This window comes from Sphaerodactylus townsendi, linkage group LG05, assembly GCF_021028975.2.
Source record: "Sphaerodactylus townsendi isolate TG3544 linkage group LG05, MPM_Stown_v2.3, whole genome shotgun sequence".
Classification (NCBI taxonomy): domain Eukaryota; kingdom Metazoa; phylum Chordata; class Lepidosauria; order Squamata; family Sphaerodactylidae; genus Sphaerodactylus; species Sphaerodactylus townsendi.
Genome location: NC_059429.1, coordinates 136,414,397 through 136,439,901, shown reverse-complemented (window position 1 = coordinate 136,439,901; position 25,505 = coordinate 136,414,397). Strand labels below are relative to the sequence as shown.

The 25,505-nt window shown below is 47.9% G+C and overlaps 1 protein-coding gene across 1 annotated transcript in view; it reads right to left on the bottom strand.

The window, feature by feature from the left end:
• Positions 1-9,660, bottom strand: part of EFCAB8 (EF-hand calcium binding domain 8) — a 42,814-nt gene extending 33,154 nt beyond the window's left edge. The window contains exons 1-3 of the mRNA XM_048497953.1: positions 9,536-9,660; positions 8,389-8,449; positions 1,955-2,120 (exon numbers count right to left, since the gene is read on the bottom strand). Of these exons, the coding sequence (XP_048353910.1) occupies positions 1,955-2,120; positions 8,389-8,449; positions 9,536-9,660 (352 nt within the window). The remainder of the gene's footprint in view (positions 1-1,954; positions 2,121-8,388; positions 8,450-9,535) is intronic.
• Between the last annotated feature and the right edge of the window lie 15,845 nt (positions 9,661-25,505).

Sequence of the window (25,505 nt, the reverse complement as noted above, 5' to 3'; positions counted from 1 at the left end):
TCCCCTGGACCACCACTTCTTGACTGCCCTGACCTGGATGGCCCAGGCTAATGAGATCTCATCACATCTCGGGAGCTAAGCAGGGTGAGCCCAGGTTGGTACTTAGATGGGAGACTACCTGAAAGGTCCAGGGTCAAACCACCTCTGAACATAGCAACCCTGGACTTCCTTGGTGGTCTCCCAGGCAAGTACTAACCAGGCTGACCCAGGGTAACATCCAGAGGTGGGATCCAGCAGGTTCTCACAGGTTCCCGAGAGTAGGTTACTAATTATTTGTGTGTGCCGAGAGGGGGTGACTAATGGGTGATTCGGCCACATGATTTTTGCCTTAGTTACGCCCCTCCTCTCAGCAGTAAAGTGCAGAACTTGAAGCAGTCTAGCAGGAGGAGCACCGGCGTGCGTGGCAGCCTGGGCGCTCGTGCATTCTCGACAACCCAAGGACCTGCACAGCCTTAGGCTGGGCGCCCTCCTTTGCCACGAGCTAACCCGCCATGCCCCTGTCGCGTGTGTCTCCTAGTGCCGCCCAGCCCCATTGGCTCTACTCCACAGTTTGAATCCCACCACCATGGGAACCTGTTACTAAAATGTTTGGATCCCACCACTGGTAACATCTGCTTAACATCTGAGATCCAACAAGAATGGACTAACCTGGGCCATACAGGTCAGGGCAAAGTCAAACAGATATGGTTTGCCAGTGCCGACCTCTGCATCGCAACCCTGGTTTTCATTGGTGGTTCCCCAGCTACATGCCACTTTGGGCCAACCCTGCTTAACCTCTATGATCTGACGAGATCAGATTTCGGCTATTAGGGCTGCTATGCATAAATAATACTTATGGAATATTTCTCCAAAACACATCATGGTTAGATAATTAGATTGCTAGGGTAGAGTCTGCTGCGAATACCCAATTATTCACCATCTTGGATGATACATCTTGTATTTTCAATGTTTTAATGGTTTGAAAATTGTTACTGTTTTAAATTGATTGTATGACCAATTTCTCTATTTTAAGCTATGTTTGTAAGCTGCTCTGAGCCTGGTTATGGTCAGGAAAGGATGGAGTATCAAATTATAAAAAATACAATAAATAAAAAATTGGTTATGTGAAACATCTCACTTAAATGAGAGGCCTGTCCAACCAGTTAGGGGTCTTCAGACAATTAGTGATGCCGGTTTATCATGCAATGTTGTGCTGTATGATGTCTTTTGTTTATTTTAAATCTCTGTATATTTAAAAATGTTGTATAATTATTACTTTATAGCCTAGATGGCTATTATTATTATTATTATTATTATTATTATTATTATTATTATTATTATTATTATTATTATTATTATTATTATTATTATTATTATATTGATACAAAAACAGTTATACACAGCAAACAAGATCAATATGCTGGATTTTGTATTACATCACACGTCGGACACTTCCCAAGCATCTAGGACTGTGTGATGTATCGACGAATAATGTGTGCAGAGCCGAATAGGGTGGCCTTTTGCAGCTGACATAGGGTGATTTTGTCAGCGCCGATTGTTTTTAAGTGCCGTCCAAGGTCCAAGGTCTTTGGGCACTGCACCTAGTATGGCAATCACCACTTATTATTATTATTATTATTATTATTATTATTATTATTATTATTATTATTATTATTATTATTATTATTATTAAATTTAATAGACCTATTAAATCTATTAAATTTAATAATAATAATAATAATACAAAACAATAATAATACAAAACAATCAACATTTGAATACAGCTAATAGTTTCAATTAAAACAATAAATAAATTAAACATTAAAACACTAGCAGCAGTGATCTTCCACAATTAAAATTCCACAATAAAGGCCTTGGATTGGATTGGATGCCAATTTATCAATTAAAAGACTACTGTATGGAGATGAAAAAGAACCAGCCCAGAGAGATGCGCGAGGAAGGCCCGCTTGCTCACCTCCACCGCCGTCAACATCTGCTTCGCGGAACATACACTCCAGTTTCTGTAAGTGTTCATAGTTCATCTGTTCTTCGATCTTCTTAGACGATTCCGTGATCTTTACCAGGTGTCTGTGAGACGAGCGCGTGGCTCCTGCCTTCTTCAGAAGACGAGGTAACTTGGGCTGAAGGCAACACCGTGTTAATCCGGGGCAACGAGAACTCAAAAGGAATATCAAAATCTGGGCGTTGTGGCAGCAGCTTTTCAGGTTGTGGGCTTCCTTGCGAGTCAGAGCTGACCTCGTCACATAGCAAAATTGTTGTATTGGGCAAAGTGAGTTTTTTGGCCTTTAAAAGCTTCCAATCTTGAAAAAGCCTGTTAATCTTTAGGTGCTACTAGAAATGAATTTTATTCTGCTATTATAGACTAACATGGGGCATTTCCCCACTCACCGGATCCCCCCTATGCCGCGCGCAGCTCTCAGCACGCGGCATACCTGGTGCGCGCCCGGGCGTCCCCACGACCCCGCCCTCTGCATGGGGTCATCAAAAGGCGCCCTTTGCAAGAGCACCAGGGATGCCGTGAGCTGAGGAAGCACGACAGCGGCAGCGTCGGGGCGGCTGTGCTGTTGCCGCCCCTCTCGTGGGGAGGGCCGGGGGACCCCACGCTACTCTCCTTAAGTAGCGTGGGACTTAAGGTGGGGAAAGGCCCATAGTTACCCACATGAATCTAAAAAGGACAGTTTAGATTGACACACACACACACCTTTCTCTCCTGTAAGGAGACACAAAGTGGCTTACAAATTCCTTTCCTTTCTTCTCCCCACATCAGGCACCTTGTGAGGTAGGCGGAGCTGAGAGAGTTCTGAGAGAACTGGGCAGTGGTGGGATCCAGCCGGTTCGCACCACTTCGGCAGAACCGGTTGTTAAAATGGTTCTTGTAAACAATCAGTTGTTAAATTATTTGAATTTCCACCACCGGAACCAGTTGTTAAATTATTTGAATCTCGCCACTGGAACTGTGGCTGGTCCAAAGTCACCCAGCAGACTTCATGTGCAGGAGCAGGGAAAATCTAGTTGACCAGATGAGAGTCCACCACTTAGGAGGAGGAGCGGGGAATCGAACCTGGTTCTCCCGATTAGAGTCCACCTGCTCTTAGGAAACTACTGGGGTGATCCCGAGGTTATGAATACTAAAAAATCCCATGGTGGATGGGAGTTTCTTAAAAGTGAACTTTCAAACAGTTCCAACGAGGAGGAAAAATTGGAGGTGTCTAAGGAAACCAGGATGGATGTCTAAGGAACTCTCAACTGAGCTGAGATTTAAAAGGGACATGTAAAAGAAATGGAAAAGGGAAGAAATTACCAAAGAGGAATTCCACCAAATAGCCAGTCATGCAGGGAGAAAGTCAGGAATTCCACCAAATAGCCAGTCATGCAGGGAGAAAGTCAAAGAAGTGAAGAATGAGCTCAGGCTTGCCAAAGAAGTTAAAAACAATTTTAAAAGGTTTTTTTATTACATCCATAGCAAAAGAAAGAAAAAGGATACGAGAGGGTCGCTGCATGAATAAGATGGCAAAATGCTAACAAGATGGAGAAAGGCAGAACTACTCAACACCTTCTTTTCCTCAGTCTCCAAACAAAAGGGGAAAAGTGCTCAACCACAGGGAAATGGAACATAAGATACAGTTGGGGAAATTCAGCGCAGAGAAAATAAAGAGGCAGTACATCTCCATGGCCTGATTAGCTACATCCCAGGATATTAAAAGAACGGGCAGAAGTAATCTCAGAACCACTTGCTATAATCTTCGAGAATGCCTGGAGGGCAGGAGAAACCCCAACAGACTGGAGGAGAGTTAATCTAATTTGTCCTTATCTTCAAAAAAAAGAAAAAGAAGAGGACCCAAACGATTACCGCCAAGTCAGCCTGATATGAATACCAGGAAAGATTCTAGAGCAGATTATTACAGTCTGTAAGCATTTAGAAGGAAATGCCATCCATGATCATGGGTTTCTCAAAAACAAGTCATGCCAGTCCAATCTTATCTCTTTTTTGAGAGAGTGACAAACTTAGAAGATGAAGGGAATGTTGTGAATATAGCATGAGCTGATTTCAGTAAGGCCTTTGACAAGATGTCCCATAAGATGTCACAAGGAACTCTGAAAGCCACTACGTCAGACTACACAGAGAAGCCATTGAAATCCATAAGCACATGGACAATTTTAACAGAAAGGAAGAAACTATGAAAATGAACAGAACTTGGCTGCCAGTGTTGAAAAATACTAGAGTCAAGACAGTGTCTAACCAGCTCCACACAAACACAGGATGACTATAGAAACAAAGGCCAGGATACTTCTATTCAGATGCTCCCACCAGTGACCTTGCTATCTCCATTGTTACTCCCATGCTATAGACTTCATTGTCTATAGCACTGTCAGTGGCGTAGGAGGTTAAGAGCTCGTGTATCTAATCTGGAGGAACCAGGTTTGATTCCCAGCTCTGCCACCTGAGCTGTGGAGGCTTATCTGGGGAATTCAGATTAGCCTGTACACTCCCACACACGCCAGCTGGATGACCTTGGGTGAGTCACAGCTTCTCGGAGCTCTCTCAGCCCCACCTACCTCACAGGGTGCTTGTTGTGAGGGGGGAAGGGCAAGGAGATTGTAAGCCCCTTTGAGTCTCCTGCAGGAGAGAAAGGGGGGATATAAATCCAAACTCTTCTTCTTCTTCTTCTTGTTACTCATACTTCTATTCAGATGCCCTCAACTATTGACCTGGTTGTCTTCTTTGTTACTCACAGACAATGTTTCTTCACCCACCCTGGACACTCCAACAGATATATATACTCCACTTGCTTTCCCAACATCAGATCCTCTGAAGATGCCAGCCACAGATGCAGGCGAAACATCAGGAGAAAATGCTGCTAGAACACGGCCAGACAACCCGGAAACCACACAGCACCCAAATGTCACAAGGAAGCTAGTGAAATGTGAACTAGACAATGCTACTACCAGATGGATTTGTAATTGGTTGACTGACAGAACTCAAAGGGTGCTCATCAATGGCTCATCTTCATCCTGGAGAGAAGTGACTAGTGGGGTGCCACAGGGTTCTGTCCTGGGCCCAGTGCTAGTCAATATTTTTATCAGTGACTTGGATGATGGAATAGAGGGCATGCTAATCAAATCTGCAGATGACACCAAATTAGGAGGGGTAGCTAATACCCTGGAGGACAGGGGCAGGATTCAAAATGACCCGGACAGATTAGAGAGCTGGGACAAAACAAAATGAATTTCAACAGACATAAATGTAAGATGCAACACTTAGGCAAAACAATTGAAATTAAATGCAGAGTTATAAGGTGGGTGACACCTGGTTTAACAACGGCCATTTCCACACGGTCAAAATATCCTGGGTTGAACAAGATAATATCCCTGTGCAGCCAAGAATTCTGCGTGGTTCCCTGTGCTAAAGAGGGCCTTCCCTGGTGTTGCCCCACAACATTTACCTTAGCCCAGGATGTTCAAAAATCGCCAGTTTAGAGGTTCTTTTAAAAAATCCCGCTGTGACCCTGCTTGTACCTGCTACCATGCGAAAACCAATCAGAAGCAGGAGTGGTTTATTTTTCCTGCCCAGCCGGCTGATCTCCCGGCTTGACGTTCACTCAAGCTGCCACTCAAAAACAACAGCCAATCAGAACTCAGGACACCAGGCAGAGACGCTTGCAGCAGCCACTAAAAAAACAGCCAATCAGAACGCGGGACACTGGGCATGCTCAGATATGCTTCCACCGGACCTTCGGAGAGACCAGCCACTGAGTGTGCCCCCTGCCCCCCCCCCCATCATTGGGACCCACCGTCTCCCCCCTCCTCCTCCTTTTCTGGGAGGGTTAAATTTAAGTAAGGGTTTTTCGTGGGATGCCTATGTTGGGAAATAACCGCTGTTTTAAATGGGATTAATTTTATAGTGATGGAGCTTGGATATTAATTATAATTATTTACTCTAGTGATGATTTTATGATGATTTTATGTATGATGTTTTATGTTGTACACCACCCAGAGCCCTTTGGGGATAGGGCAGCATATCAAATAAATAAATAAATAAATAAATAAATACATACATACATACATACATACATACATACATACATACATACATACATACATACATACATACAGAAGACCTGGGTTCATGCAAAAAGAAATTGGAGTATTTGCTCCCAGTTTTCAATGAATTCCTTCAAAAAATGAGCAGCCATGCAGACGGACACCCCGGGGTAAAATAGACCCAGGTTAAAAAAGACAATGGTGCACAGGTATAGTTTTGCCATGCGGAAACGACCAGCAGCACGTATGAAAGGAATCTGGGAGTCTCAGTAGACCACAAACTGAATATGAGTCAGCAGTGTGATGCTGCGGCCAAGGCAGCAAATGCAATTCTGGGTTGCATCAGTAGGAGTACAGTGTCTAGATTGAGGGACATAATAGAACCTCTCTATTCTGCATTTGTCAGACCTCATCTGCAATACTGTGTCCAGTTCTGGGCAACAAACATTCAAGAAGGATATTGTCAAGTTGGAAAGGGTCCAGAGGAGGGCAACCAAAATGGTCAAAGGTTTGGAATCCATGCCCTACGAGGAGAGACTTGGGTAGCTGGGCATCTTTAGTCTGGAGAAGATGAGGTTAAGGGGGTGACATGATGTCCCGAATCGGTCTCTGCATTTGGCAGAGGCCAACCTACTGGTGATTCCTGGCCCCTCAGTGATACGGCTGGCTTCCACTCGGGCCAGAGCCTTTACAGCTCTGGACCCCGCCTGGTGGAACGCTCTCCCACCAGCTGTTCGGGCTCTGCGGGATCTGGTTGAGTTCCGCAGGGCCTGTAAGACAGAGCTGTTCCACCGGGCCTTTGGGGAGCCTAGCCATTGATAGGGGCCCCCTCCCTCTCCTCCTCTCCTCCCTCTCCTTTATTATAACATCAAGTGGATCCACCGCCTCATCCCCCCTCTGGGGCTCTGGGTGAACTGAAGCTGGCGCCATCTTGTTTTAATGTTAGTTTAATGCTAAGTTTAATAATGTTGTATTTTTAATAAGATAGGGTTTATTATTAGAGCCATATTAACTTATATTTATTGGATTTTAATTTATTATTGTGCTCTGTTATATGTTGTTCACGACCCTGAGCCCTTCGGGGGAGGGCGGTCTATAAACCCAATAAATAATAATAATAATAATAATAATAATAATAATAATAATAATAATAATAATAATAATAATAATAAATAATAATAATAATGATAGCCATGTTTAGATATTTGAAGGGATGTCATGTTGAAGAGGGAGCAAGCTTGTTTTCTGCTGCTCCAGAGACTAGGTCATGGAATACTGGATTCAAACTACAAGAAAAGAGATTCTACCTAATACATTAGGAAGAACCTCCTGACAGAAAGGACTGCTTCAGAGAACAGTGGAGTCTCCTTCCTTGGAGGTTTTGAAGTACAGGTGGGATGGCCATCTGTCAGGGGTGCTTTGACTGTGTATTCCTGCATGGCGGAGGGTTGGACTTGATGGCCCTTGTGGATTCTTCCAGCTGTCTTTTCTCCATCCCCTGTTAGTATTTTGCCACCTTCTCCATGCAGTGACCCTATCACAGACCTGGGCATTATACGGCCCGCGGGCCACATGCGGCCCGCCAGATGACCCTGACTGGCCCTCCCCCCCGCCTTGCTGGGGAGCGAGGCGTCTTTGAAAGCCCCGCAGAAGCCAGTTGCCTTGGCTGCCTGCTTCTGCGGGGCTTTCAAAAGCGCCTCGCCCGCCTGCCTTGCTGGGGAGAGAGGCGTTTTTGAAAGCCCCGCAGAAACGGTTGCCTTGGCTGCCGGCTTCTGCGGGGCTTTCAAAAGTGCCTCCCCCCCACCGCCTTGCTGGGGAGCGAGGCGCCTTTGAAAGACCCGCAGAAGCCGGCAACCAAGGCAACCGGCTTCTGCGGGGCTTTCAAAAACACCAGTCGATGAAAAAAGTAGGTCAAGGGACTTAAGTCTCCCCACTTGCTTGATTGTCACAGTGGACAACTATGCAGGTAGGTTAAGCCTGTGATTCTTTGTGCCAAATAGTGTTGTATGCAGGACTGTTGCCACTGATTCCAAGTTGATCAGTGCACCTGTCTGTCACTTCTCAGCCCCTATTATGCAGAATTGAGTTCAGCCTTTTGGCCCGGCCCTCCACAATATTTTCTGTTTCTTATGTGGCCCCATGGAAAAAATAATTGCCCACCCCTGCCCTATCATATCCTTTTTCTTCCTTTTGTTAAGGACATAACCCAAAAAAGGCCCCTTTTATTGTTTCTAACCTCTCTGGCAAGCCCATGTCCAAAAAATCTGCAGGAATTACCCAAGACAGTTAGCCTTTTACGTGCAACTTAAAAGTGCTCTAGAAATTCTACTCAGACCAGGTACTCACTTTAAGTTGCAATACGGGGGGAGTCTTCATGGTAACCTTTTCCTCAAACTCTCTGCCTCCACTGAAAATTGGAAGGGAAACCAAAGTCAATAACAGTCTTGAGTATGGGGTGCTGTGTGGTTTCCGGGCTGTATGGCCGTGTTCTAGCAGCATTCTCTCCTGACGTTTCGCCTGCATCTTTGGCTGGCATCTTCAGAGGATCTGATAGTAGGAATGGAAAGCAAGTGGAGTATATATACTGTGAGGTCAAAAGGTGAGGCCATCTGAATAGAGTAGCCTGGCATGTGAGTCACAAAGAAGTCTGTAGCCTGGGAATAACAATGAAGATAGCAAGGTCAATAGGTGAATGGATCTGAATAGAAGTATCCTGGTCTTTGTTTCCTTTGATTGATATTGTCTATAGTTGTCCTGTGTTTGTGTGGAGCTGATTTGTCACTGTCTTGATTCCAGATTCTTGATTCTTAGTCTTGAGTATGTATTGGAATGCTAATTTTCAACTCGTTACCGGAAACTGTGATAAGAAATATCACAGGCCAAGAGTTAAGAAGAGGTTTCTGGGCTTCCTCCAAAATCCTGCCTTGGTCATAAGTTCACCAGGCAACCTTCATTGGGGGATCTCTAACCCTAACCATCCCCCTGGCATCCCGTCCCCCGCATACCCCCCGCTTACTTACCTTAGCCAGCAGTGGGGCCAGGTGGGGCAGTGCTGGGCAGGAGCGTGTGCAGCGGCCTCTGCCAAGCCTGGCAGGGCGGGGCGAGGGGGAAAGGAAGAGGGGTGTAGGGGTGATATCCGCCCCCCACGTGACCCCAATGGTGTCTGCCCAGGGCGCCTGTTCCCATCCTGGCCCCTGGTAGCTACGCCACTGGCCTTAGTCCTTCTCTGTAAATGCAAACTAGGATCCTGGGTTTCCAGCCTCCCACTATTATAACTGATCCCCAAATAATAGAGATCAGTTCCATTGGAGAAAATGGCTGCTTGGGGGGGGGGGATTCTATGCCACTATACCTCACTGAGATCCCTCCCCTCCCCCAACCCTGTCCTCCCCAGGCTCCAGCTCCCAATTTCTAGCAATTTCCCACCATAAAATTGCTATAAAAGAAATGCCCCTGAAGAATGAGCAAACGGCCCTCTGCAACCAAAGCTCACCGGGACACGGAGCGATGAAGGCTCCGTGTCAAGCTGCCGCTGACCCCAGAGGTCTCATGGGAACTCCCCGAGGAATCGACCGTCTTCCCAGAAACAGACATGTCAGGATTCCCGTTATTATTCATGCTAAATGTTCAGTCCGGGATCTGAGGAAGCCACCAGCAAATGCTCAGCCAACAAGGATGACAGCATGTTCGACTATGATGTCGGCACTGGAATCATGGCGTCATCCCCCAGAACCTCAGGGTGGTGCCTCCAAGCCCTGGACTCTGCAGTGCTAGAGCTACCTGAGGGTGGCCTTCTGGACCAACACTATGCTACCAAGGTCACACAGGTGCCACAAACTCTGCCATGAAGAGCAGGTGTGCTTCATCATGTGTGTGTGTGTGTGTGTGTGTGTGTGTGTGTGTGTGTGTGAAGGGCTGTCAAATCATAGCCAAGTTAAGGTGACCCCTTAGGGCACAGGTGTCAAACTCGTGGCCCTCCAGATGTTATAGACTACAGTTCCCATCCTCCCTTGCCAGCATGATGCTGGCAGGGGATGATGGAAACTGTAGTCCATAACATCTGGAGGGCCACGAGTTTGACACCTATGCCTTAGGGTTTTCAAGGTAAGAGATGTTCAGAAGTGCTTTGCCAATGCCTGCCTTTATGTAGTGACCCTGGACTTCCTCGGTGGTCTCCCATCCAAGCACTGACCATTGCTGACCCTGCTAAACTTCCCAGATCTGAGGAGGATCAGGCTAGCCTTGGCCGTCAAGGTCAGGGCAAACAAATAGGTTTGGCATTACCTGCCTCTGCATGGCAACCTGGGGCTTCCTTGGTGGTCTCCCATCTAAGCACTAACAAATGCTGATCCTACTTCGCTTCCAAGATCCGACGAGATCAGTCTACCCCGGGACATCCTGTTCAGGGCATGCTTTGTTAGACAGACTGATCAAAACAGGATCAAGGATCAGTAGAGAAGCAGAACTCCTCCAGACTGAACACTCCCAATCCTTCAGCCTTTCCTCATAAGACACACTCTCTAGGCCCCTTCCAAGACCATTTCTCACTATCCTAAGCATGAGCAATGCAGGAACCACAACAGGGTTGACAGCGCGCAGTTGTCGTCAACGGACCTAGAATCGCACTCAGAACATACTGTAGCTGCAAGGATATCCATCAGGCAGCCCGTTCCAGAAGAACACGAAGTTTGGAAGATCAAAGGCCCATATCAAAGGCTTGGAGAAGGGCCATGCTGGCTAATGGGAAACCAGCCTGTACTGTACTATGAAACAAGCTTAGTGAATACTAAGGCTGACTTACTAGAGTGTACCGTGATCTAATAGTTACAGTCTTTTGCCTGCCAATTTTATTGTTCCTTTACGTCTTGCTTCCTTTTCATATTTATGCTTTTATTCCACACCAGGGGCATATTGGCCTAGAGACATGGGGACACCCATGTCCCCGGTTGCACACCTTTCGGTCACGTGGGGGGCGCCCCCCAGTGATAAAACAGCGTGCACCTGCCCGCCACCCCGTCCCCCCCTCCTGGCCTCCCTGCAGGTTGGGGGAGAGCAGCAGCCGGCCTCCAGGGATGTGGGGGGCAGTGCTCTGTCCCCTCCCCCGAGCCTACATGCTTTTGAAAGCATGTCCCTGGAGGCCGGCTCCACTCCTGCTCTCCCCAGGCTCTGGGGAGGGCAGAAGCCAGGCTGCAGGGGCCCGGGGGCGGGGTTCGGGGGCACCTGGAGACGGAGTTGCTCCTCTGTACCATTTCCTCTGCATACGCCTCTGTTCTACCCTGCTTATAAGAACATAAGAAGAAGCCAGCTGGATCAGACCAGAATCCATCTAGTCCAGCTCTCTGCTACTCGCAGTGACCCACCAGGTGCCTTTGGGAGCTCACGTGCAGGAGGTGAAAGCAATGGCCTTCTGCTGCTGCTGCTGCTCCCAAGCACCTGGTCTGCTAAGGCATTTGCAATCTCAGATCCAAGAGGATCAAGATTGGTAGCCATAGATAGACTTCTCCTCCATAACTCTGTCCAAGCCCCTTTGAAAGCTATCCAGGTGAGTGGTCATCACCACCTCCTGTGGCAGCATATTCCAAACACCAATCACACGTTGCATGAAGAAGTGTTTCATTTTATTAGTCCTAATTCTCTTCCCCCCAGCATTTTCAATGAATGCCCCCTGGTTCTAGTATTGTGAGAAAGAGAGAGAAATTTCTCTCTGTCAACATTTTCTACCCCAGGCATCATTTTATGGACTTCAATCATATCCCCCCTTCAGACGTCTCCTCTCCAAACTAAAGAGTCCCAAATGCTGCAGTCTCTCCTCATAGGGAAGGTGCTCCAGTCCCTCAATCATCCTCGTTGCCCTTCTCTGCACTTTTTCTATCTCTTCGATATCCTTTTTGAGATGTGGTGACCAGAACTGGACACAGGACTCCAAGTGCGGTCGCACCACTGCTTTATATAAGGGCATGACAGTTTTATTGCAGTTTTATTATCAACTCCTTTCCTAATGATCCCCAGCCTAGAGTTTGCCTTTTTCACAGCTGCCAGGCATTGAGGTGACATTCCCATGTCATTATGTTCCCATACTTAGGCCAAAAGAAGCCCCCCTGGGAAGCCCACCGGGAGGAGCAGTTCAGGGAGTGCAGCCTGCTTGAGGAGGCATCTGGGCAGCTTCCTTTGCTGGCAATGAGGACAGAAGGCGGGGAAAGGAGGAGGCGGGAGCTGGCCAAAAACAGGCCAGGAGAACCCAGGACCGGGCGGGGAGGATGTTTGGGTGGAGGGGGGCTCCGCCTACCTGGGAGGGATCAGGAGTGGAGTAGAAACTGGGCAAGGCGGAGGATGTGGAGGAAACATATACAGAAAGAAAGGCCAGGTGGCCAAGGAGGAAGAAGGTGAAGAGGGCAGCCAGGCAAGGCTGCACCCAAAAGCCTCAGGAGCAAAGACCTCTGGCTGCTGAGGCTGGACCCCCTTCTGAGGCCAGACAAGACCATCTAGGGCAGAGCGCAGAGTGCCCACAGGGGAGGAAATGGGTGCCTCAGGAGGTGGTGGAGAATGCGGGCAGAAACCTAGGCCGGAGGTGCCTTCTGCCCCACTTGCCAACACTCATAGGCATAACCCATGGGAACATCCGGGGACAAATGCTCCGAGCAACCCACACTAAGTCACGTGGGGGGTGGAAAATTGTCCCCCACACTTGTGACTCACCCACCATGCTCCGATGGCCCCGGCCCGGCCGGCCTGGCCTCTCTCACTCAGGCCAAGCAAGAGGAGGCCGGCCGGCCACGTCAACGGCTGGACCTGCGTCTATGCAGAGCAGTCAGCCATGTCATGACAGTTAAATCATGGTGATCATATCCTATCCAGCAGAGGCATGAGTCAGCAAGAAAGGAATGATCTGACAGCTAGAGAACAGCAAGCAGACCGGTTCAATCCAGTTGCTAGCGACCTTTACAGTGATTGGTGGAACCACGTATATAAGCAACAGCAATGTACCGTGTGTTTGTTCCTTAGGGAAACAAGTGCCTGGCGAAGCACTTTGTTGGACTGTTTAATATACTCTGCATATAGTATCATGTACATATAGCAACTCTACGGTAAAAGCCTTCTTTTGAAAGAATCTGCTGTGTGGAGTATTTCTTCTTCCTGAGTTTGCTGTGTATGCCCACTTGTCTACTTTGAGTAGTACCGCTCCAGTCTGCTATCAAGCCAGGCCACACCCAGGACTCCACTGCTTCATGCAGGCTCACTCCAGACTCCAGCCCATGGCCCAGCCGGCCCCTTCTCACTTGAGCCAAGCCCTGCCCCCTAAGCCCACCCCTGCCCTTTGTGGAGGCCAGCCCAGGCCCTGCTGGCCTGCAGGAAAGCTGGGGGTGGGGCTCAGCCTGCAAAGAGGCTGGGGGGTGGGGCTCGGGGTGGGTGAGCTTTTGGAAAGGCCTCTCTGCTTCTTCTTTCAGCAAAAGTGGAAAGACACACAGGCACAGGTAGACTGCACCGACACCTAGACTGAGCACTTCCACAGGAAGACGTAACTGTTCCTATATTTAGTGTAAATTCATTTGTTATCTAGTAAAGTCCTACAAAACAACACACTCACATCTCTGCCCTATTATTTGCTCTGTTAATGTAACCCCCATGCTTAGAATGGGTTGACCCAGAAAGGGGTGGAGACTCAAAGCAGCAAGAGGCTGCAGAGCTCATGTAGTTTGGAGGAGACGAGGCTACCAGACTCGGACCTTGATTTGCATAAGCCCTTAACACCTTGTTAAGGGTTTTTTGTGTTTGTAATGGGTGAAAGTTCTCCTGGAAACCTTCATCATGTTGAATCCTGTTCACCAAGCCCTTGGAGTCTTCAGGAGCCAACCCACTTGCAGGAAGAATTGGACTTGGCAGTATCAGTAGACTGCAACTAGAAGGACTTGAAGTGAAACCTGAACAGGACCTTGAAGTGTGATGTTCAATGTTGATGTTTGATGTTATATGTTAAGAAAGTAAACCATTTTGTTTTTAAAATTTGTTGTTGCAAACTCATTCCAAGTTCTACCCCACAGAACCCACAGATAGAGGTTACACTAACTCATTGCAACACAACAGTTACACATTGCAAGTTTGCAATTAATACAGCCCAAAAAAAGGCACTGCAGCTATAGGTGTTTCTATACAAAAGGCAATCAATATGCCCCTGCAGTTCTCAGGGTTTCCAGCTCTAAATCAAATGCTCAATTGTTGTAAGGCATTCTGCTTTGGACCAGTGCATTTAACCAAGCGGTGGAAAGTTCTCAATCTCCTTTCATTCGTAGAATTCTTGAAACTCCAATTGTGTTCCACACGCAGTATTGCGCTTGGAAACCTACCAAAGATTATTAGAAGCTAGAGCGTGGCTGATAGCCATTAAGATCTAGTTACGTCAGCTCCTTAGATCTGATCACACAAGCCTTATTTTCCACACGCTCACAGAATATCAGTCTTCTGTTTGGTTAACCCACATTCAGGGGGGGAAATTAAAATAGGGATATCCTTGGATTCTTTGAATATGGCATCCAAAATATCAGAGTACGAAATAATAAAACACAGGTTGTTAGATATAGAACAGCAGGAACTCATTCATAAGAACATAAGAACTAGCCTGCTGGATCAGACCAGAGTCCATCTAGTCCAGCACTCTGCTACTCGCAGTGGCCCACCAGGTGCCTTTGGGAGCTCACGTGCAGGAGATGAAAGCAAGGGCCTTCTGCTGCTGCTGCTCCTGAGCACCTGGTCTGCTAAGGCATTTGCAACCTCAGATCAAGGAGGATCAAGATTGGTAGCCTGTGAAGAAATGCCACCCCCCTTGAGGTTTGAAAAGAATGTATTGTCGAAGGCCATACAGCCCGGAAACCACACAGCACCCCTTTGAAAAGAATGTTTCAGCTTTTTATTCGCTCTGGGCAGGGGAATTCCAGCCCCACCCAGCCACCTTTTAGAAATGCTAATACAGGTATTGAAAGACAATACCCTCTTTCTCCAATCAGGTATCACAGATTTGGAGGTCTCAAAAGGGTAGAAGGGCCTCGGGAAGAGGAGACCTGAACCCAGCAAGAAAAGCAGCTAGAATAAACTATGCTAAAATGTGGAAATTAAGGAAGGTACCCTCAACAGAAGACTTTATTCAGAAGTTAATGGAATATGTTAAGATCGATAAAATTTCCAATTTATTAGAACATCGTAACTTGACAATTTTCTTACAAACATGGGTCAATTATCTGGTATATGAAAAAAATGGTTTATATTTCCAACGTATTAAATAGTTGATTTCTTCTCTTTTCCTTTCTGTATAGACTCTACCTCTCCAATGGAAATTCCGCTTTTCTTTTTTAATCTACTCGTGTGTAATTGAAGGATAAAGACAAGATCAATTACTTACAAAGAGGGAAAATGTTAGAAAAAAATATGAAACAGACTATAACGTTAAAGATAAGCTCTACAGGTCAGCGAGTAAGTTATATGTTAGATTTCTCTTTTTATGTAGCAAATAGTACTTAATTGGTGTAAATATATGTTCTTCATGAAACTAATATAAGAGATGGAACCTTTAAGAAATATAAATCATAGTTGGAAGTTTTCTTTTATGTATAAATTTCCTCAAAGCAAGGATTGAAATATATAGAAGATTCTATGTTTGATGAACTATGTTAGCAACAGAATGTTACAGCTGTAATAAGCAATTTTAAACACTTGTGTATTAACTATATGAATAAAGCATTTATATTAAAAAAAAACTCCAGCAAGAAAAGCTTCCTTGGCCCAGACTAACTCTGGTGGGGATTGGGAATTGATAAAACTCATGAAAACAGAAGAAGGGTCTCTTTGGCTGGGACCATTGAAGGAGACGGAGCTCTTGCCTGAGTTCTGGAGGAGGCAGCCATTTGGACCATGTGCTCACCCAAGGACATCATCTAGGTAACAGAGAATCTGGAGACAGCTGAAACATCCTAAGCTTAAGAGCCTACCCTAGTACTCTAACAACTGATAGATGGGAAAGAGGAATTGTGTTTATCCCTCATTTCTTTTGAATCCCTTGCACAACCTGGTACTCTGCTAAATGTATGCCTGTAATAATAATAATAATAACTAAATATTATCTTTTAATAATAATAATAATAATAATAACAACAACAACAACAACAACAACAACTAAAGATTAGGAGCAGCAGTGGCGTAGTGGTTAAGAGCAGGTGCATTCTAATCTGGAGGAACCGGGTTTGATTCCCCGCTCTGCCGCTTGAGCAGTGGAGGGTTATGTGGGGAATTCAGATTAGCCTGTGCACTCCCACACATGCCAGCTGGGTGACCTTGGGCGAGTCACAGCTTCTCAGAGCTCTCTCGGCCCCACCCACCTCACAGGGTGTTTGTTGTGGGGTTGGGGGAGGCAGTGGTGGAATCCAAAAATGTTAATAACAGGTTCCGATGGTGATGGGATTCAAACAGTGGCGTCGCCGCACACACGCACCTCCAGTCCCTATTGGGCAGGGAGGTTGCTTTAGTAACCCCTTCTCGGCACTCAGAAAAAATTAGTAACCACTTCTAGAGGTGAGAACTGGTTGGATCCCACCTCTGGGGGGAGGGCAAGGAGATTGTCAGCCCCTTTGAGTCTCCTACGGGAGGGGGATATAAATCCAAACTCTTCTTCTTCTTCCTCTTCTTCTTCTTCTTCTTCTTCTTAATAAATACTTCTTAATGTTGGATACTGGTAGAAGTTCTCTGTACCACAGACCTCCACCATCTTGGACATGCTACTTTAGGAAGGGGGGGCAGGAGGGGAAAGGCTGGCAGTTGGCAAGCTGATATTCTTTCAGGGGTGCACCAGGCAGTAAAGAGCACCTGTGGGGCCCAGGAGTGGGGAAGCAGAAGACACAGAGGTCAGGCCTCAGAGTTGGCAAGGAAGCTGGGGAACTTCTCGTACCTTGGAAATCCTATGGCTACCAATCTTGATCCTCCTTGATCTGAGATTGCAAATGCCTTAGCAGACCAGGTGCTCAGGAGCAGCAGCAGCAGAAGGCCATTGCTTTCACCTCCTGCACGTGAACTCCCAAAGGCACCTGGTGGGCCACTGCGAGTGGCAGAGAGCTGGACTAGATGGACTCTGGTCTGATCCAGCAGGCTAGTTCTTATGTTCTTAAGGCAGGGGTGTCCAACTCTGGGGCTTCAGATGTCCATGGACTACAATTCCCATCAGCCAATTGGCCATGCCAGCAGGGGCTGATGGGAATCGTAGTCCATGAGCATTTGAAGCCCCAGAGTTGGACACCCCTGCCCGAAGGGGTCGCCTTAACCTGGCTGCGACTTGACAGCTCTTTACACGCACATACAACGAAGCACAATTGCTCTTGCCGGCAGAGTTTGCGGCACCTGCGTGACCTTCGTAGCCTAACGTTGGCCCCTCGGGTAGCTCTAGCACTGCAGAGTCTGGAGCAGGGAGGCATGACCCTGAGGTTCTGGGAGATGATGTCATGATTCCAGCGCTGACAGTTGGACGTGCCAGTGTTCTTGCGGTTGAGCGCTTGCTGGCGGCTTCCGCAGGTCCCTGGCTGAACATTCGGCAAGAATCGTAACGAGGATCCCGACATGTCTGTTTCTGGGAAGACAGCCAGCTCCTTCGAGAGCTCTTTGGAGAGCTCTTTGGCCAGCAGCAGCTTGAGATGGAACGTCCAGCCCTCCGTGACCTGGTGAGCTCTGGGGGCAGAGGGCGGTTTGCTTTTCTGCCCCCCCCCCAAATCCCCACTTCTACATCAAGCAGAAAGAGAGAGTTTGGATTTCTATCCCCCCTTTCTCTCCTGCAGGAGACTCAAAGGGGCTGACAATCTCCTTGCCCTTCCCCCCTCACAACAAACACCCTGTGAGGTGGGTGGGGCTGAGAGAGCTCCCAGAAGCTGTGACTAGCCCAAGGTCACCCAGCTGGCCTGTGTGGGAGTGCACAGGCTAATCTGAACTCCCCAGATTAGCCTCCACAGCTCAAGCGGCAGAGCTGGGAATCAAACTCGGTTCCTCCAGATTAGATACACGAGCTCTTAACCTCCTACGCCACTGCTGAAAGGCAATAAGATCCTACCCCACATGTTGGTAACTTGGGTGAACTATGGCTTATTATACACTAGTGCTCTGCCCCGCAGTGAGCGTACAGTTCCTGCAGGACAGAGATTCTTGTGCTGCCGCCCTTAAAGTTGCATCGGTGGAGACCCCTACTGTATAGACCAGTGGTGGTGAACCTTTGGCACTCCAGATGTTATGGACCACAATTCCCATCAGCCCAGCCAATTGGCCATGCTGGAAGGGGCTGATGGGAATTGTAGTCCATAACATCTGGAGTGCCAAAGGTTCGCCACCACGGGTATAGACTGTATATATCAGTGGTGGCTAACCTATGGCACGGGTGCCAGAGATGGCGCTCAGAGCCCTCTCTGTGGGCACGCGTGCACAGAGTTCGTCATGTGATAATAGTGCAATTATTAGCATTAAACCTAAAATCTAGTTTTGGGGAAGCAGTGTAGATAACCCTGTTAAGCGCTGTTAAACCCTACTGATTTTCATGGGAAGAACAAAAGCGTGATCCTTTACCTGGGAGTAAGATCGGTTGCTGGCAATGGGGCTTGCTTCTGAGTAAACCCCCCTAGTTCACCCGTTGGAAGAGTTGGGAGCAGCAGTGGAGTAGGAGGTTAACAGCTCGTGTATCTAATCTGGAGGAACCGGGTTTGATTCCCAGCTCTGCCGCCTGAGCTGTGGAGGCTTATCTGGGGAATTCAGATTAGCCTGGGCACTCCCACAGATGCCAGCTGGGTGACCTTGGGCTAGTCACAGCTTCTCGGAGCTCTCTCAGCCCCACCCACCTCACAGGGTGTTTGTTGTGAGGGGGGGAAGAGCAAGGAGATTGTAAGCCCCTTTGAGTCTCCTGCAGGAGAGAAAGGGGGGATCTAAATCCAAACTCTTCTTCTTCTTCTTCTTGCTGGCAATGGGGTTTGCTTCTGAGTAAACCCTCCTAGGGTTGTGATTCACCCGTTCAAAGCATTGCACAGTTGCTTCTAAGTAAAGCCACCAATTACCACCAAGCTTGCTCCCGAGTAACGCGCACCTTGGAGCCAACCATTTTTTCTATACTAAAACCTCAGTATTCAGGTTAAATTGACATGTTGGCACTTTGCGATAAATAAGTGGGTTTTGGGTTGCAGTTTGGGGACTCGGTCTCGAAAAGGTTCGCCATCACTGGTATATATTATACTATATATTATATATATTATACTACACATACTTTATATAATAAAATTGAAAAATTGTGAGAGAGACAACGAATATTTCATCACAATTTTTGACATTTGATTATATCATTCCGTACAGTTACATTGATTGTGAGTATAACTTGTTTTGTACTTTTGATCCAAGTTTTGTAATGCTGAGCAACCTTGAATTCATGTCAGTGAAGTTGTTTTTGATTTCCTTCTTTTTAATTTAAAAAAAATATTTCTACAGCTAGTCTCAGCAAAAATGAGAAGCGGTTGCATACAAGCTTGTTCGAAATGGATTGCAATTCTTGCTTTTTTTCATTGCATTTGCTTTTTAAAGAGCCCTCTGGGGTTGCTTGCGATAGTCCTAGGAACGCACGCTTTGGGTTGGGAAATAAATGGAGATTTGGGGGCTGAAACGTGGGGTTTGGGGCAGGGAGGGGAGGGATCTCAGAAGGGTATAGTCAGTGGTGGGATCCAAAAATTTTAGTAACAGGTTCCCCTGGTGGTGGGATTCAAACTGTGGCGTAGCGCCAATGGGGCTGGGCGGGGCACGACGGGGGCGTGGCCGGGCATTCCGGGGGCGGGGCATTCCTGGGCGGGGCTGTGGCAAGGATGCAGCCGCTGCGCCGGTCCTTGGGCGGAAACAAATGCACGCAGGCGCAGGCTGCCACGCACGCCGGTGCACCTCCTGCTAGACTGCTTCAAGTTCTGCGCACTACTGCTGAGAGGAGGGGCGTAACTAAGGCAAAAATCACGTGGCAAAACCACCAATTAGTAACCTCCTCGGCACACACAACTAATTCGTAACCTGCTCTCGGGAACCTGTGAGAACCTGCTGGATCCCACCTCTGGGTATAGTGGCATAGAACTTACCCCCCAAACAGCCATTTTCTCGGGGGAACTGGTCTCTGTAGTCCGGAGATCAGTTGTAATAGCAGGAAGCCGGCAACCCTAGATCACACGTCTCATTTTACAGAAGAACTGAGGCACACAACGAAGGCCGCCCAATGAACTTGTGCCCAAGGCAGGATTTCGGAAGAAGCCCGAAAACCTCTTCTGAGTTCTTGGCCTGCGTTATTTCTGATCTCAGTTTTAAGAGTTGAAAATTAGCATTTGAATACTTATTCAAGCCTGTGTCTGTCTTTGGTTTTCCTTCCAATCAGGGCATTCAAAGAGTCGGAGGAAGACGTTAGCGACAAGTCTCCCCCCGTGTTGCATCTCAGAGTGAGTACCTGGTCTGAGTACAATTCCCAGAGCCATTTAAGTTGCACGTAAAATGCAGGATTGGGTTTAAGGATGCTAACTCTGGCTTGGGAAATTCCTGAAGATTTTTTTGGGGGGGGGCAGGACATGGGGAGGATGGAGTTTCGTAGACTTCACTCGCCAAACCTGCTACGTTCTCCTGTGGAGCTGATCCCAGTGATTTTAGCCCTCGCCTGGGAGCTAGTTGCAGAGGTTGCCATATCAGTCTACAGTAGAACAGCTAGATTTGAGTCCAGTACGGATCTAGAGACCATCTGATGAAGGGAATTTTGACTCTCAAAAGCCCATAACTCTGACAGTTCTGTTGGTCTCTAAGGTGATACTGGGCTAGCACAAGGAGGAGGAGTTTGTTTTATACCCAGAAGCGTACCAGGGGTAAATGGCGCCCGGAGACAAATTGTCTCCAGGACGCCCCCCAGGCTCTGCCCCCACCACCCTAGCTCCGCCCCCTGATGCCCCAGGCTCCACCCCCACTGCCCTCGACCCCGCCCATGTCACCATGGACATGGGCAAGGTCTAGGGTGCCTACCTCCCCCCCCCACAGACTCCCCCTGCCGGCTGGAGCACAACCGGCAGCCTGCAGTCTCTTCTGACCTCTCCTCCGGGCAGGCCAGAAGAGACTGCAGTCCCGGCCAAAAAGACCTTCTTTTATAAGCACTGAGGCCAGGGGGTGGGGCTTGGGGAGCAGGAAGGGGTGGGACTTTCTGCTCCCCAAGCCCCACCCTCAGCCTCAGTGCTTATAAAAGAAAGTCTCCGAGGCCGGGACTGCAGTCTCTTCTGGCCTGCCCAGAGGGGAGGTCAGAAGAGACTGCAGGCTGCCGGATGGGGGGAAGGAAGGGAGGGGGGAGTCCAGGGTGGGGTTGAGGGTGCTTGGAGGCAGCAGGATTTTTTGCATGCCTCGGACAGGGTCGAGGCACACGAAAACGACCAGACAGCAGGACTTCCTGGTCACGTGGGGGGCCGATTTTGCGCCCCCGCACGTGACCAGAAGAGTGGCGCCCAGGGACAAGGGGTACTCCTTGTCCCTAGGCAGATACACCACTGTTTATACCCCACTCTGCTCTACCCAGTGGCATGCTGAACGTAAATGGCACCTGGGAGCATGACCGCCATTCTGTGCCCCCCTCCTGCCTGGCTCCCTGTACCTCCCCCTCCTGCACTTATGGGAGCCAGCAGGGAGGCCAGGGGATGGCAGGGCTCAGGTGGAGGGGGAGGAAGTACAGGGGTGGACTTCCTTTGTGACTGGCCCCAGACTATGAGGCCAACCCTTTATGGGTTTCGTTGTCTGGCAAAGATTCTCCGAAGAGCAGGTGCACTGGTTTGTTATCAGAGGATCGTGAATGGAATGAATGCCACGTGCTGGATGAGATAAGGCCCGTTCCACTCCAGCAGTGGCACAGCGGTGAAGAGCAGGTGCATTCTAATCTGGAGGAACCGGGTTTGATTCCCCGCTCTGCCGCCTGAGCTGTGGAGGCTTCTCTGAGGAATTCAGATTAGCCTGTACACTCCCACACACGCCAGCTGGGTGACCTTGGGCTAGTCACAGCTTCTCAAAGCTCTCTCAACCCCACCCACCTCCCAGGGTGTTTGTTGTGAGGAGGGAAGGGAAAGGAGATTGTCAGCCCCTTTGAGTCTCCTACAGGAGAGAAAGGGGGGATATAAATCCAAACTCTTCTTCTTCTCCTTCACCCAGGCCTTTGGTCTTTAAGAAGAAGAGGAGGAGTTTGGATTTATACCCCACCTTTCTCTCCTGTAAGGAGACTCGGGGTGGCTTACAAACTCCTTTCCCTTCCTCTCCCCACAACAGACACCTTGTGAGATAGGTGGGGCTGAGAGAGTTCAGAGAGAACTGTGACTGGCCCAAGGTCACCCAGCAGGAATGTAGGAGTGCGGAAACACATCTGGTTCACCAGGTAAGCCTCCGCCACTCGGGTGGAGGAGTGGGGAATCAAATCCTGTTCTCCAGATTAGAATCCACCTGCTCTTAACCACCACATCACATTGGCTCTTTAACTCCCTTGATGCCCTTTCAGAAGGCTGCTATTCTGGGGTGGGGGCAGGTATATGGGTGGGTAACATTTTGGGAGTGTTTTATGGCATTTTTATTATTGCTTTTGATACTCCGTGGTAGGACTGACACCTTTGGCGGACTATTCCAGATGCCTTCCAGCATGGCCGATAGGCCATGCTGGAAGGGGCTGATAAGAATTGTAGTCCATAACATCCGGAGTGCCAAAGGTTCACCACCACTGCTTTATATGATGTAGAGATGTTTGATGTAGTTTTTATTGTGGTTTGGTCGTTTCGTTGTCTTTTTCAATTTTGTAAGCCGCCCCGAGACCTCCGTGGGACGTAAATAAAATGCACAAACTGATCTCTGCAATCTAGAGATCGGTTGTAATTCCAGGAAGACACCAGCCCTGACCTACAGATTTGCCACCCTACCCAACACCCACCACGACTGTTGCTGGAGCCCAGCTGTGAGCCTCCAGCACGGTCCGTCTTGCAAGGCTGTTTCAAGGTCTCTGATTGCTGCTAGGCCCTAGATGAGAGTTGACCTTGATTGTCCAAAAACACTCGTTTTGGACCTCCTTAAACAGGAATGGTCAGGATGACTAGATAAAGAAGATGTTGTCAAGTTGCAGCAGATTCATGGCGGCTCTGGGTGAACCAGGTGTGTTTCTGCACTCCTACATTCCTGCTGAGTGACCTCGGGCTGGTCACAGTTCTTTCTGAACTTTCTCAGTTCCACCTATCTCGCAAGCAGTGTCTGTGGTGGAGAGAAGAAATGAATTTGTCAGCCACTTTGAGTATCCTGACAGGATAAAAGGGGGGAGAGTATAAATCCAAAATCTTCTTCTTTATCAAGAGCAGCAGTGGCATAGGAGGTTAAGAGCTCGTGTATCTAATCTGGAGGAACCGGGTTTGATTCCCAGCTCTGCCGCCTGAGCTGCGGAGGCTTCTCTGGGGAATTCAGATTAACCTGTACACTCCCACACACACCACCTGGGTGACCTTGGGCTAGTCACAGTTCTTCGGAGCTCTCTCAACCCCACCCGCCTCACAGGGTGTTTGTTGTGAGGGGGGGAAGGGCAAGGAGATTGTCAGTCCCTTTGAGTCTCCTGAAGGAGAGAAAGGGGGGATATAAATCCAAACTCTTCTTCTTCCTCTTCCTCCTTCTTTTTAGTTTCACATGGGTAGCCATGTTAGTCTACAATAGCAGAATAAAATTCGTATCTAGTAGCACCTTAAAGATTAACAGATTTTTTCAAGTTTAGAAGCTTTTATGAGTCAAAAAACTCACTTTGATACGGCAATTCTGCGACCTGACGAGATCAGCTCTGACTCAAAAGACGGCTGGCAACTTGCAAAACTTCTGCAGCTGCTCCCAGATTCTGATGTTGCTCTTGAGTGCTGGTTACTCTGGACTAATGTGGTGTTGCCTTTAGCCCAAGCTACCTCGGCTTCTGAGCAAGGCCGGCGTCACGTGCTCCTCTCACAAACACCTGATAAGGCTCACGGACTCGACCGATGAGGCTCACTGCAAGAAGGTGGAGGAGCAGATCAACTACGACCACTTGCAGAAACTGGAGGGCATGTTCCGCGAAGCAGACGTCGACGGCGGTGGAGGTGAGCAAACGGTCATTCTGAGCTGGTTCTTTTTCAGCAGTGGCGTAGGAGGTTAAGAGCTCGTGTATCTAATCTGGAGGAGCCGGGTTCGATTCCCAGCTCTGCCGCCTGAGCTGTGGAGGCTTATCTGGAGAATTCAGACTTGACTGTGCACCCCCACACACGCCAGCTGGGTGACCTTGGGCTAGTCACAGCTTCTCGGAGCTCTCTCAGCCCCACCTACCTCACAGGGTGTTTGTTGTGAGGGGGGAAGGGCAAGGAGATTGTCAGCCCCTTTGAGGCTCCTGCAGGAGAGAAAGGGGGGGGATATAAATCCAAACTCTTCTTCTTCTTCTTCATCTCTCCGTACAGTGGTCTTCAGGAGATCCTGTCAGGCTTATTCTAGCTGCCACCTCTGAGGGAATATTGTTAATTCTGTGAAGAGATTTTGCTTTTCCCTCCAAAAGCTGATTCCTCTTGTCAGGATGGATCAGGCACTCTTAAATGACTCCTTGAGCCTTATTAACAATCAAAGACAGAACTGTTATTTACAGATTTACAAGAATATAAATTTCCAAGATAGTAAGTTTTTTTTAGGCCAAAATACTTTGTTAAATCTTTTAGTTGTTACAGTCATTTGCTAAACACTTCAGTTGTTACAGACAGGTCTTTGACTCAGTTTTAATAAAACTTCCTTCATTCAACTACTTTTTCCAGGGAAAATCTTCCTTTCACAGATCTTTATAAATACTTAATTATCGTACTCCTTCCACTAAAGAAGAGGCACACTGGGCTTCACAGAGCAGGCTTTGGGGTATCCCACCTGGAACCCACTCCTGATTCTGTTAATTAAACAACACATACCCAGTGGTGGGATCCAAAAATTTTAGTAACAGGTTCCCATGGTGGTGGGATTCAAACAGTGGCGTAGCGCCAATGGGGCTGGACGGGGCACAATGGGGGCGTGGCCGGGCATTCCGGGGGCGGGGCATTAATAATTTCTCTGTTACTGTAAAAAACTCTTGCTGTAAAAAAAAAAAGTTCCTAATTTCCAGCTGGTATCTGCAAGTGGGTTACTAATTATTTGTGTGTGCCAAGAGGGGGTTACAAATTGGGTCTGCTTTTCCGTTAGAAATTCCATTAAGTCCCAAAATCATAAAGTCCTGTTGTTTCCTATGGGGCTGGTTAGCGAAGGTAGAAAACGGGATAATTCTCCCTGTTGGGCTGTTTTAAAAACATGTTTTAGAAATATGGTCAAGTTCCTTGTTTAAGGAAAGTATCCTTCTTTTGATTTCTAGAAACAAAATTAAGTATTTGAAAGTATTAAGTATTTGACAGGCAGTCAAT